We start from the raw sequence: 14,594 nt of genomic DNA on the forward strand, positions 1-14,594 counted from the left end.
AAAGAAAGAAAGAAAGAAAGAAAGAAAGAAAGAAAGAAAGAAAGAAAGAAAGAAAGAAATTTCAGAATATTAGGAGGTACACGTGTTTTGTTTACATGATTTGTTTTTTGCACAAATTGAGTCAAGGTTATAAGCATGCCTCAATGCAGACACTATGCTTTGTACCCAATAGGTGTGGATTTATTCATACCCTTCACCCCCCATTCCAGCTTGATTGTCTTTGAGATTTACTTTTGTATGTGCACTTAAGTGTTGGTTGATCAGTTCCAACAATGTCATTGTTATTTAATTTCTATTTTGGGGAAGGTTTTCATGATACATATCATACATTAGTAGTATTTAGATATTGAGGTGTTTCTTGTTTAGTTTTTTAAAAAAATAATTTAATATGTATATTTGATGTTTACAACATGATGTTATGGGATACATATAGATAGTAAAATGGTTACTGTAGCGAAGCATATCTGTTGTCTCATAGTTACTTTTCAGTGACAAGAACAGATAAATGATATTTGTTTTATTTTTAATAATAGGGGTGTACCATCTAAAAAGAATTGAAAACCATCCTTCTAAGACTGTAGGCTTGGTTTCTAATCTTGGCTCTGCCACTGACTAGTGCAATACCTTAGGCAAAGTTTTCTCACTGGTTCCTCAGTTTACTTACCTCTAAAATGGAACACTGAACTAGATATGTTAGCTCTTAGTTCTTTAGTCCTCACCATCTCTGAGTATAAGAATTCACAGCCTTTCAGGCTATTGAAACCAAGACAGAGTTAAGAAGAGTAGGTTCAAGCCCTGGCATCTTATTGGATGCTTTGTTCCTCAGTCAGCTGCCTTGCTGTTTTCTTCTCCATCCTTACCTCTTCCACCTAGCCTGGACTGACACATGCTTCTTTTACATAAGCTAGGCTGACCTACTTGAAATTCATTTGTTATAAATACAACCACTTTTCTTGTAGACTCAAACCTTGTGCTATCCCTCCTAGCCCCTGAGGGTGGGTGTGATTTTGTTTCTCTTGTGTCTTTTCTGGCAGCCTAGGTTTAGATGTTTTAGTCTTCTGTTTAAGTCTTTAACAACAGGGCCTAAAGGGAAGCCAGCTCATCTTGTTTGAGTCCCCTGGGGCCTAACCTAGCAACTGCTCACTGAATGCCCCTGCTGCCTGCTTGTCCACCATTTATTGAATATCTGCTGGGAACACAGGATTATGCTACAGTTTGTTGGGAGAAACATGGTCCACCCAGGGATAAAAGGCTGCTGACAGGGACTATAAGTATTGCTAGGTGTCTTGGCCTAGGATAGATTTTTTTTCTTTTGCAGTGAGCCAATGCGGAGAGGGAAATCAATGAACCACTGGAAACTATCTTCACTTTCTGTTGTAGATTTCGTTTTTGGGGATGCAAAGATTCTCTGAGGAGACACCTACGTTCTCTTTGGAAATGCAGGCCAAGGCCCAGAGAGCTTCTGCCGAGACTGTGGAGGAAGACTTAAAGGTGGTTTAAATTGATTGAACAACTTTTATTTTTTCCACCTCTTCACCAGATACAGGAGCAGGTCACAGTGCTCCTGACTAAATGGTGTTCTTGTTTTCACCATCTTACACCAGATGGCCACATTTAAAGAGACTAGAAACATTGGTTCTAACCATCTTCTCCCTGGCTTCTCCCCGGCTCCTACCCCTACCTACAGCTCTTCTTCCCTACAAGATCTTAACATGACATATGTCAAATGGATAAAAAAATTATTTTCCCTTCTCCTCTTTGCCTTGCTCACCCACCCTTTGGCTGTGGTGTTGATGAGTATAGAACTATGAATGTGGGAGGAACGGAGGACAGATTCTTCATGTAGTTCTATTCCCCTCCTACCCTTCTGGAAAACTAGAGGAGCCCTACCTCAAACCTTGTCCAGAAAACTTCCAGGCTGGGCTTCCAGGCTTAACTCTCAGAAATAGTTAAGGCTTCTAGGACTAGTCCTTGGGAAACTAAATGAAGAAATTCAAGTGTCCAGGATGGCACCTGTGGCTGAAAGGAGTAGGGCACTAGCCCCATATGCCAGAGGTGGTAGGTTCATACCCAGCCCCATCTAAAAACTGCAAAAAAAAAAAAAAGAAAGAAAGAAAGAAAAAGAAATTTAAGAGTCCAGATTTAGGCCTTAAGATGGCTCTAGGTCACTTCAGAGACTTGGGGCTCTTAGAGTCTCCCTACCTCTATCCTAGGCTTGCTTTGGTCAGCTCTCATCTCTCAGGGTGTAAAGTCAATAAGAGACATCTGGTTGGTTGCTGGAGTTCAGTTTCCACACCAAGTCCAAGAAGAAGGCCATGATGGCCTGGGGCAGGAAGAAGGGCACCCAGTAGCCTCAATGTATGGATGAGGGGCAAAGTAACCCACAATTAGAGATGGCATGTGTCTGAATCAGTAACTCATGGACATTACTGAGTCTGTTATTATTATTATCATCATTTTACTAAGTTTTCAACTCTTAGAGGCTGCTTTGGGTAGACTGAATACAACTCTAGGAAATTGCTTCTAGATTGTAGGATAGAGAGATGCTGCTAGGAGTTTCCATTAGGACTAGTACTGGCCTCAGTGCCTGAAGGTTGGGGCAGGGGTGATAATGAAACAGAGCTGGTACAGGTAGCCTCCACATGGCGGACTGGGAAAATATTACTAGGCAAGCTACTGTTACTCCTCAGCCTGTCTGAAGCTGACATCGAAAGGGGAAGCCTAGAGACAGAGATTCAGAGAGTCTATTTTTTACTGAATGGCCCAGTGCAGTAAGGGTGTAATTCTTGTACTTCAAACTCTCTGGTCCCAAAAAGTTTAAGACAATTGGTCTCAATATGACATGTGCTTCAAAATCATTTATACTGCTTGTTGAAAATGCTGGTGTGATTCTGAGTAAGAGTCTGTAGACTTTAGAAACTGGTGTCACGAGTCAGAGGTGCCTGAATCACAGAAAAACATCTAGAATGTGATAATAACTTTTCCTTCCAAGATGTTCTGGGGATGCAAGCTAAAGTGTTTATCAGATTTGGAGTTGCTCTAGTGTAGGAGACTTATTCAGCCAATAGCATCAAGGTTGGTAGTCCAAGAACATGTATTCTCTCTGATTTGTGCAATCCTTGGCCCATTTGTCTACATTTTTAAAGGATGCATTTCCTCTTTTATGTCACTGCACACTTGAACCTATAGTTAAACTTACATGGCACATTTAAATTTTGTTGATTAAAAAAAGGTAAAAAAAGAATATGCTTATTATGCTTCGAACTTCTTTGAAAATAATTTAGTTAATGTTCTTTAAAAAATTTTACAGCATACCTAAGATCCTCTCACTGCATACCACTTGAAAATCACTGCCTCATGCCAAACTCTTACCATTGTGAAATTTGGGGAAACAGTTGAGCGTCACTTCAGAAACTCCTGAGCTCATTTGGTTGAGTTAGTGGCTAGGAGGTTTCATATCAGAAGTATCTATTGTTAAATTCAAGACTAAGCAAGCTACTTACCTTTGTTCATCTGTTTGGTCACCATTATAGCTGAGATCATCTTGTAACTTCCCTTGGATGAAGTGTGGGAAGAAGCTTTCCTTTGTTATTAACCTGGAATGAATGAGAAAATAAATATCCTGGATGGCTTATACACTCAGGAGATTGTCTGGATTCCCCAACCTTTTAGGTACTGGCAGGTGCCAGTTGGCATATGATCAGTGTCTATATTGGCCTCTAGATCAGGTGGCCTGTTTTTTTTTTTTTTATTGTTGTTGTTGTTGTTGACCCTGATCCCCACCTGTGCTTATCTTTTCATATCAAGCCAGCCCAGCATGGTTTCATGTCTGTCAGGTGTGATTGAAGCCAACAGTAAATCTTTCATTATATTAAAGTGAAGAATGGATGGTATAATGGGACATAGAATGAAGCCGATGCCTAATGATTCACAAATCATATGCCCAAATTAGGAAAAAGATGATTGTGTCATGAAAAGAGATGATATTTACATATTTCTTTTCAGTACATTTAGAGGCATCATCACATGAATGTATTGATTATTCTGCTCATAAATAAAATTAGTTATGAGCAATAGTAATACCCAAATCAAAACTGGAACCAAACAGGTGTGAAGTTTTAAGTCCTGGGGAAAAGGAAAAGCAATTCTTGTGATTACTTTTATATTCATGATGGAGTTTTTCTTACCTGGCAGTGATCTGTGTTCCTTTCCATGATGATCAGGCACCTGTGCAGAACTTTTTAGTAAAAAGCAGCTTGCACCAATAGCCACCTGGCCAACAATGGATTGATAAGTAGGCCCTCTGGTTTTATATTATGTAAACAGCTTCCTTGGGCCAGTGGAATGTCCTGTAACCTGAAAGAGATGCTAACTCTGTTGCTGTGATTTGCTTCAGTGGTTGCCTGGATTTAGGACTGGTAATAGAAGTTTAGATGGAAGCTAAAAACAGTGGTGTTCATTTGGGCTAAGCTATCATTCACAAGTGTATTATCCTGGTTTCTGGAGAATAGTATTCAGGTTGACAACTTGAGTAACAATTCCAAATTGTCATTTTCTTCTTAGGTAGGTAGAAAGCGACAAAGGTAGAGAGGATGCAGCCTGGAGCCCTTAGGGAAGAGATAGATTAAGGAGAAGGTGGGACAACATACCACAACTGGGAAGAGGCAGTCTGTTTCAAGTATCCATATACCTAACCAATGATTAAGGGTATGGCTGAATCAGAGGTACAGAGGTAGGATTTCATTTGCCTGCAGAAGATTCAGTTTGGCAAGTGTGGTGGAAAGAGGCAAGGGTTGTATCTAGAGATGGGACTAGATTAAGGAGATCTTTGATAGATTAACTGAGGGGAGTTTGTTACAAAAGGAGAATCGTGTCCAGTTGCAGCATAGCAGACTGTCCCTCCATGCAGGGACTTTGCCCGACAGCCTAGGGTCTGGCAGACAAACGGAGAGAAGGCACTGTGAAATTTATACACACAAAGTGTTTTGACCCTTGAGAGATGACAGCTGTATTAGCCCCTGGAGGCTAACAGGCACCACCCAGACCTGATTATTCAAGGCTTTTTTATTAGGGGTATTGTGGGCATGCATACTCAAGGCATAAAATTCTGAAGATAATAGTTTCATGTTACAATTAAATAGGCAGTTTTTTGTTCAAGGAAGAAAGCTATCTGACTGAAGGAAAGTGGAATGCTAAACTACAGATCAAAGAATACTTTGGGTAGGATTTAATGAGGGAAATTTATAGCCTATGGGTAAGATAGCTGCAGCTGGAGGGTAGTTTTCAAGTTTTATTTAGGTCCTGTCTAAGCTGTTGATCTGTATCTAGACATTTCCCAGACTATTGTTTCGTCTACTTTGCTGGACATTCCAGCACCTTAGGTGTGCCTCGCAGTGGAGCAGCTGAGACTTGGGGTAGTTCTGGGGATGTCAGCCTATTCTAGCTTTCACCCATAGGAGTTACTAAAGCTTCTTAGACATAGAGCGTGGCACCAGCAAAGAAGGTTCGATAAATACATCATTAAGGAATAGCGTGAGTAAGAGAGAGACCTGTGGGGAACTGGTAGGCCTGTTGGGAGACAGTTTGAGGTGATGAGGACCAGGCCTAGGATGGGAAAGTGGGATTGAAGGAAAGAGTCATATTGAGAGACAGACATGAGGAAGGGCAAGAAGGTTTTCCTGAAATGGGAAAAATTAATAAGGAGGGGGAATAGAGGTATATGATGAATTTGACATATGTGTTATTGACAGTAGCAGGCCATTCAGTGAAATGTGGAGCAAGCAGTTAGAAATATGAGACTAGAGGTGATGTCATGAGAAAAATGTTTTCTTTGAAGAACTAATGAAGAGAACAAAAAGCAGAGGTCCCTAGTGAATTTTGAATGGGGCAGTCAAGAGCTTAAGCAGAAATCCCATTCCTCAGTATTTTCAGCCATTCTGACTGGCCTGCACTTTAATGTGCTGCCAGCAATGCCTGAGTCAGTTATTTTCAGGAAGAGACTAGTCAGCTGCAAATTCTCATTTTTCTGAGCAGAGGGCAATAAAAGCATCCTATTCAGCAGAAAGGACAGTGAGGAGAAATAAACTATAATAATGAAATCCCTATCCTTGGCAGAGCTGAAGTATTAGTCTCAGTAAAATATGATAACTGGAAGGAACTTGAGAAGTCATCTGTCTTGTTCTAGTCTGTGACTTGACTGATTCAATCTGAAACAGGGAAAAGGACCTGTCCAAGATCATTCAGTGAGTTACTGGCAGAGCTGCTTTCAGTGGTCAACATGAGTCTTTGCTGTACATTATGGTGCCTCTTAACTGCTGTTGGAGCAATATACCTTTCCAAAAATGGGGAGGATAGTTAGCCTTCAGCAGTCTGGGAAACGTAGCCAATGTCTATTTTTAAGGCTATATTGAAAAAATATCTTGGCATATTCAGGAGAGATCATACAATCCCAGCGTATTTTAAATATTCTTAAAGGGACCAAGGAAAAGAATTTTGCTCTTGTAGATGCTTAGCTGTTCAGGAAGGAAGCCTTCTTAGAGGATAGGGGGAGGCACAAAACTAAGAAAGCCTCACAGAAAGGCAAAATTCCCTTATGTGTCCTCTTTTCCTCCTTCAAAGTTTCTCAGAAGGCAGACCCAGTTTAACTAAATTCATGGTGATTAGCACATTTGGTGTTCCAACAACACTTGGTAGTTCATATTTTTAAGAGCATCCCCCTTTTTGCTTCTTGTCATTAAAACACTAATATTTTTGGCAGCCACCTGGGCTAATTAAATGTCTATTTGGGAGTGGTACTTTTGAGCTAGAAGGCAAGAACAAGAACTTGAAGACAAGTGGTATGGCTCTTGATAACTAGATGAGGGCTGTGATCATATTCCCTGTGAACACAGAGATTTTTCCTGTGTTGACACTGCCTGACATTGGGCTTTCTCCTTACATGATGCCAAATACTCTTTTTTTAGACATACCAACCACTGAGGAAGACTTATAGATAAGCAGAGTGCTAGAGGCAAGGACCCAACACCCAGGCTTGAGCTACTACTCTTATGCTTTAATAACCACACTTAGGATAGTTCCCTGCCCCTAAAATGGGAAAATTGGGAGAAAATGTGGCCTCAGGAGAGGCAAGAGTAGAACTAAGAAGGTCTCCTGTTCCCCACCAGAAGTATTGGCATCACCTGGGTCCTGTTTGAGCTGCAAGTTCTCCAGCCCCACTTCAGCAGCCTGGAGATTGAGAACTACTGCTCTGTATCATTCACAGGGTAGACTAGACTTTCTCTGCTTTTTTGATAGGCACTGGGGTTGGAGGGGCTTGGCAAAAGCAAATCTGTAGAGTAAGGTCAAGTGGAGACTGAAATTCATTCTGCCATATATGAACTGGGTGATCATGGGCTACTTGTTTAACCTCACAGATTACGTTTAGTAAAAATGGATATGTTAATGTTTACCTTGAAGAACTGTAGAGACTGAGATCACAAAAGAAAGCCTATTACTCAATGCCTGGCATGTATTTTTGACAAATATAAATTACTCTTGATCTTCCTTGTCTTTTTTCTTCTTTTGTTAGTGCTTTCTTCTTCCCTTCCTTCTTTTGTTCTCCCTCAAAGGGCTCACTGGTTACTCCAAATTAGCCACAGGTCTTGTTGATCAGAGACTAGCCTTTAATTTCAAACTCATAATGTCTCCAGAGGATAGTGATCATATTTCCAGGTTAAAAATCAGGGCACATGGGTCTTATAACATATGTACCTATTTTGGGGATGTAAGGGATAGAATATTTGAAATTAAGATTGTCTTGGGAAATCTGGATGAAAAAGAATAGGATCTCATTCCATCTTATGACTCTTTAACCCTCAGCATCCTCTTATTTATGTCCAAAAGTGTCTTTGGAGTGGAAGTGGGAAACATTATGTGCCCCACTTACTGGTAAGTCTGAGCAAGAGCCAGCCTATATTTGGTGCTACTTCTGGAATGCCCTAGGGGATTGGGAATTATTTCGTTAGAACTCACAGTAGTGTTGTCCCATGGCCTAGAACTATTTGAGTACCTTGTTAGAATAATACAGCACCATCTCCTGGCTTTATGTTAGGCTTGCAGGATGAAGGGTAGGGACAGTTGGGAATTAGAGCTTTTGGTGGGAAGAGGGGTATAAAGCAGTTTGGTAATAGAGAATTTAACCCTCACTATAGTCACTCTTAAATAGCCTTGTCTTGGCTTTCTATTAATAACTCTGTACCACTTGATAATGTTGATTAGTCCCTGTTGCTTGAAACTCTTATCCTTAGCTTTTGTGATATTGCACTCCTTGGTATCCTAATGGTGTGCTGACAGATCCTTTGAGGTTTGTTTCTCTAGCTCAGTGATTTTCTACTAGTGTGCAATGAAAGGATCTTAAGTGGCCCTTGAAAAAATTTTAAGGATCATTAATTAAGAGTTTGAGATTGCTTTGAGCTGTGATGCCATGGCACTCTACCTAGGGCAAATAGTGAGACATTCTAAAAAAAAAAAAAAATCCTTATTTAACAAATAATGCTAATAGAACTAGTTATGCACATATAGAAGATTCCTGAACTTAAGCGATTCTCTTGCCTCAGCCTCCCAAGTAGCTGGGACTACAGGTGCCTGCCAAAATGCCCAGCTATTTTTTTGTTGTAGGCTGGGTTTGAACCCACCAGCCCCAATGTATGTGGCTGGCACCCTACCACTGAGCAATGGGTGCTGAGCCAGTAAGGTTGGTTTGCCTGCCCTTAGCCACCTTTCATACTGTTTGAAAGCTATGCATTGCTGGTGCCCGGAGACCCTTTGTTCTTCAGACAAGGACTGCAGCTGAATCACACTGAACAGATCCCTGAACATAGTAGGAGCTCATTGAATGAATGTTGGAAGAAAAATGGATGAGCAGAAAAAAAGTGGTGACATATGAAAAAATTATAATTAGTTAAAAATAAATTCTGTACACAAGGGGAATATTTGGAACCAATTTCTACCACATACTTAGTTCACTTTTTAAAAAAAACTCAGAGGATAGGGGTTCCTTTGCTCCTGCTTGTGTTTGTGATGGAAACACACAGGAGCCCCATACAGCTGCCAGCCCCTTCTAGATTAGCCTTCCTGTCTCCTCTGTGCACATACCTGTCAGCTCTTGATTTAGTATCTTATAGTTCATGATGCAGGTGAGAGAGTAATCTCCATTTTACAGGTAAAGAAACAGACCCAGGGAGCATAGATTTTAAGTTAAGAGAAGAGTTTCTAGAACCAGACTGTGCCTGTATTTGAACTTCGGTAGTTACTGGAAGTGTGAACTTGGACAAAGTATTTAACTTCTATGTGTTTCTGTTTGCTCATTTGTGAGATGGGGATAATAATAGTATATTCTTAAAGGGCTATTGTGAAGCTTAAAGAATTAATATGTAGAAAATGTTTAAAATAGTACCTGACACATAGTAAGTTCTCTTATAAGCTATTATAAGGTACATGGAATTATCATTGTAACTTTAAATCCACACTTTCTTTATCTTCCCTCCGTATGGTTGGGGGAAAAAAAAAAACAACATTGGTCCAGGAGACTGGTCATCTGGTGACTGTAGGCAAATTACTTTTGTTATATCTGATCTATCAAATGAGGGTTTAAGTGTGATAATATTTATAGTGCTCTGCAATTCTGATAGTCAGTGGTTCTAAGTAGGCCCTGACAACAGCTTTCCAGTTGGTTAGTTGCTTGTGACCACTAGGTTCTGGATTGGCCTTGTCCAGGGCCTATGACCTGATCAGCTGGACTAAATAGGGATTAAGAGTGAGCTATCTGCTGCTGGGAGAAGCTAAGCATGAAGTTCTTAAAAGGAAGACTATGAAATAAAAAGAATTCAGGTAGTGGAATCAGCTAGACCTGGGCCTAGGGAGTGAAAACAGTATCATAGATAGTGTCCTGAGCAGAGGGTTGGTAATTGATGCTTAGATATTCTTTTGACCCTTGATAAAAAGCCATGGATATAGCTTTAAACTATAAGACCTTTATGATGCTCTGGGTTAGAACTCTATGTGATAATAGAGATCTGACAACACCAGTTGGGAATCATCTTTGCTAGGAAAGAGGAGACTTATCTATAAAGATTTATTTTATTTAGGCCAGTGACCAGAAATTATCCTTCTTCACTGAGGCCAGAACAAGGAGAAATTGACTTTGGGCATGATTGGAAAAAAGAAAGTTCAACATAAAAACGAACCTCCGCATAAGCAGAGAAACTAGGAACTTCAGGTGGTTATCTAAATCTCCTTCTTTAGGATTCTTTAAGAATAGGAACCATCAGGTTTATAATATCATGGATGGAGTTCTGTAAGTTCAGTAAACCTAATGAGTAGACCTTGCTAGTACGGATTGATGTATATAAGAGAACATGAGGTGAAGAGACCTATCTCCATAATTTATTACTTGTGTTATTGGTTGAAGGACCATGTTGCTTTTCTGAGCCCCAGTTTCCTCATCTTTATAATATAGGCAATAGTGAAGCCCACCTCATTCAGTAAGGATCAAGTGATACAGTAGATGTGAAAATACTTTGCAAACAGTAAGGCATGAGCTATTTGAAAAAGTGGTATTGTAAAAGGTCCTGGTGGAAATCTGTTTGTGTCCATGCTGAAAAACTGCCTCTAGGCCTTACCTTTTGTGGAATGCACAAAGACTAGAATCCTGAACAATGACAGATCAATCAGGCAGAGCCTGAGGAACAGAACCCCTCAATTAAGTCAATAATCAGGGAGCGTGTCTATGACTGTGTTTATATCTGTGCAAGGAATATGCATTATTTTTGTGACCATAAGGTTATTTATGGCTAGTATGTTGGAGAGCAGACTTGCGGGAGAGGGCAATAGACTGCCTTTATTGTCTTTGAACTATTTTTTCTTTGGCTTTATGGAGCTATTACTACTTTCCTGAGTCAGTTCTTCCTCAAAGCAGGTTGATGAAAAAGCTGACTTCTATAGAGGACATAATCAGCAATTCAGTGCTTGGAAGAGAGTTCTTGAATCTCTTTGCCTGATAGGCCATATGTTCTCTATTATGTAATCTGTTTTCCCAGATTCCAGGAAGACTGAAAGGTCCATATAAGCCAGAACAACTAGGGGGAAAGAGAGACCAAATAACACGGTAATCAGGATGGTAGCTAGAGAGAGGAAGACTACCCCTCTCCTCCATCTTTATCACTGCGTTTAGATGAGTGTCATGAATGTGTTTGTTCATGTGACAATGGTATAGAACACTGTTGTGTGGAGCCCAGTACTCCTGCCCATGAAGTTTAATGAACAGGTTTAGGGTCCATAAATAGCCCCTGACTTGCTGGGTTTCAAACTCATCCCTTAACTTCCTTGTTGCTTAGTTTTGCCATGCTATAAAATTCAGAACTTAGTCCAGACCCCCTGTATCTCAAAGGGTGATCATACAAATATCACTAAGCAAATCTGTGCCAAAGTTGAAGAAATTCATGTTCTTTCATACCCATGACCTCTCTGGATGGTATCATGTGTGGGTGAGAACAGGGGGCTACAGGACTAGAGTTCATTGTGTGTGAGGAATGTCATGGTCTATTACCCTAGAGGGAGGGGCATAATAGTTAAATAATGTACCACTAATTCTCAGTTGGTCATCTCCAAGAGGGAGGAGCACAGAGAATTGAAAGCCAACAAATGTGAATCTCATTTTAGTCACTGAGTACAGTCTCTCTACCAATTCCAGACCCAGGGCTGCCTTGAAGCACCAAGGAGAGATGGACTGGTGCTTTCTTTGTTCTCAGGGAAGTTCATGAGTAGGGATAAAAGCATGAAGCTTATGTAGTCTGTATTGATACCCTGGGTCATTCCATACACTGGCTAATAATAGTTGATACTATTGTTTGTCTTGTGGTCTAGTTTAGCTTGTGCTCCAGTGTCATCCCCCTGACCCCTAACCATTAGAGTCTGTGAGTTTTAGTATAAGTGGTAGGGCTCTGTGGGTGGGGAAAGGGCAAACAAAGTAGCTAGCTATGTGGACTGAACACATTCTCATTTTGTCTCCTAAGCTGATCCCTGGAGATTCCATCGTTAGTGCTGAGGCAGTATGGGATCACGTCACCATGGCCAACCGGGAGTTGGCATTTAAGGCTGGCGACGTCATCAAAGTCTTGGATGCTTCAAACAAGGATTGGTGGTGGGGCCAGATCGACGATGAGGAGGGATGGTTTCCTGCCAGCTTTGTGAGGGTGAGTGTCAGCCTTCACTCTCTACTCCTCTTTCCTTAGCTACCTGCCTGACCCTGGCTTCCCCTTTGTCATCCTCTGTTCTTCTGTTTATTCTTCTCCTGGTATCTTTTCTCAAGTTTTTTCTTTTTTTTTTTTTTTTTTAATTGTCTCCTATCAAGGACCTGGGCTTCCTTTATGCTTTGCCCTTTAAAATTTTAAAGTTTTTCTTTGCCTCTTATTTATTTTAACCCCTCCCCATCCTTCTATCTTTGTGTATATCAATTCCTTTGTCTGGCCTTAGTTTCCTCTTTGGGGTTTGGGCCTTTGGTGGTTTTTGAAGACTTAACTCTATATTGCTGTGAACTTCTGCTTTTCTTATATCTTCTTTTCTGCTTTCTTTCTTTCCTTTATACCTTCTTGTTTATCCTTTCTTCTTAAAGATCCTTGCCAGCGCCTCTCTTCTCCTCTTTTTCTTACTGTCATCTCTCCTCTGCTCCGTCCTCCTTTACTCTCTCTTTCTCCTTTCTCTCTGCTTCTTTATCTCCTTTCTCTCATTTAGGAAAGTAAAGTATTGTCACGGAACTGTCTTTTTTTTTTTTTTTTTTTTTTTTTGTAAACACAGAGTCTCACTCTGTCGCCCTAGGTAGAGTGCCATGGTGTCACACAGCTCACAGCAACCTCCAAATCCTGGGCTTAGGCTATTCTCTTGCCTCAGCCTCTCGAGTATTTGAGACTGCAGGCACCCACCACAATGCCTGGCTATTTTTTCGTTGCAGTTTGGCCAAGGCCGGGTTTGAACCCGCCACACTTGGTACATGGGGCCAGCACCCTACCCACTGAGCCACAGGCACCACCCCACAGGACTATCTTTAGATGTTAATGTAAGAGTATGGTCTGTTACCCCTAGGAGAGAGAGCTGTGTGGACTGAACACATTCTTATTTTGTCTCCTAAGCTGATCACTGGAGATTCCTTCGTTAGTGCTGAGGCAGTATGGGATCACGTCACTATCACTGTAGCTGATCTTACTTTTTTCAAGAGTCAAGTAGGCAGCCTGCAAGATCTTGCAAGGCTTCTGCCTCATTGACATTGTACCATGAATAACTTGGCACTTAGCTTGGCTCCCTCCCACTTGAGCTTGGGCGGGAGCTCACAGTAGGTTTGTGCTTCTTCACAGTCACTGTGGTGGAAGTGACTCCAGGATGCTTAATTACCTCAAGTTGCAATGGAGAAAGAGTATTGACTAGGTATTCCAGTTCTTGTCCTTCCTTAGGATTGTGAACTAGAATCAATTCTTTGACTATATCCATCTGCTAAGTAGTCTTAGCAGTTCTTTAATCCCAGGGGATGTCATAGGAAATGAAATAAAATGTGAAAACTGTTTTGTGGTAAGAGAAGCACCAAGGCCATATGAAAGTGTGTTATAACTATCCTTATCACAGTCTTTTGTTAGTTTCTCCCATGAGGCGAGGCTGAAATCTTCTGGACCTCTAAAAAAAAGGCAAAGAGACTTGAGATCTTGAAGATTGAAGAGCTTCAAGATTGGAATGATGGCAGTGTGATATGAAGGAAGAAACAAGGCATTTGGAGTCAGATAACTTGAGATATGGGTTTACTACCTCCTAGCTTTGTAACTTTGGGGAAGATTTAACTTTTCTAAGTTTTGATTTCCTCATATGAAAAGTATGGTTAACAGACTTTTCCCAAGGATTCGATGAACTCATATAAGGTAAAATATCTAGCACAGTGTTTAACAGTTATAATATATAGATATATATCCAAGATATTAGGTACTTGGCACATGGTAACTTGTTTTATCATTATCATCATCATTATTATTACCACCACCACCTTATTAGTTACAAGAAGGTCCCTGTGTCAAGGCTGGCCCTAGAGGTTGAAAGAAGTTTCCTTCCTCAGAGGGCTACAAACCTGGAAAATATTACTATCTAGTTGGGACAGTTTAAGTGAGGGCACTGGCCAGATCTATGGGAATGGACAAAATGACCTCTCACTTCTGTCTATATGGAGAATCTTCTAATGAAATATATAATGCTTTCTTCACTGCTTATGTGGAATCTTTCATCAGAGTCTTAAAACTCTCTGTGTCCCAGTTCAGGTTTACTGGTTGATGAATCAGTTCCAGGAGTAGTCAGAAAGAGCACATCAGTAACCTCAGGCCTTCAGGACCAACATGAGGCCTTGTACATGTACAGCTTTTGTCTCTTGTGTTGACAGACTACTCTCTTTAAAAGAAAGATTAAACTGCACCCAGTGGTAACATCACCCAGATTCAAATGCATTTCATTTCCAGGAGAAATGCCCCTTTTATAATAAACAGTAAATCAAGGGATGGGGGAAACGATTGAGCAAGTCAGGATGGCTC

The 14,594-nt window shown here is 40.7% G+C and overlaps 1 protein-coding gene across 7 annotated transcripts in view; it reads left to right on the forward strand.

The window, feature by feature from the left end:
* The window catches only part of ARHGEF9 (Cdc42 guanine nucleotide exchange factor 9), a 290,995-nt gene that overhangs the window by 63,087 nt on the left and 213,314 nt on the right, over positions 1-14,594 (forward strand). For 4 of the 7 annotated variants that reach the window (XM_003802991.3, XM_023508747.1, XM_023508748.1 and 1 more), the window contains exon 2: positions 12,051-12,230. The exons of 1 other annotated variant lie outside the window; for it this stretch is intronic. In XM_003802991.3, the coding sequence (XP_003803039.1) occupies positions 12,051-12,230 (180 nt within the window). Of the gene's footprint in view, positions 1-1,380; positions 1,492-12,050; positions 12,231-14,594 lie in introns of all 7 variants that reach the window. 2 more of the 7 variants (XM_023508746.1, XM_023508745.1) reach the window with 1 other exon arrangement.

The sequence above is a fragment of the Otolemur garnettii genome, unplaced genomic scaffold (genome assembly GCF_000181295.1).
Source record: "Otolemur garnettii isolate 467f Iridium unplaced genomic scaffold, OtoGar3 scaffold00272, whole genome shotgun sequence".
Lineage (NCBI taxonomy): Eukaryota > Metazoa > Chordata > Mammalia > Primates > Galagidae > Otolemur > Otolemur garnettii.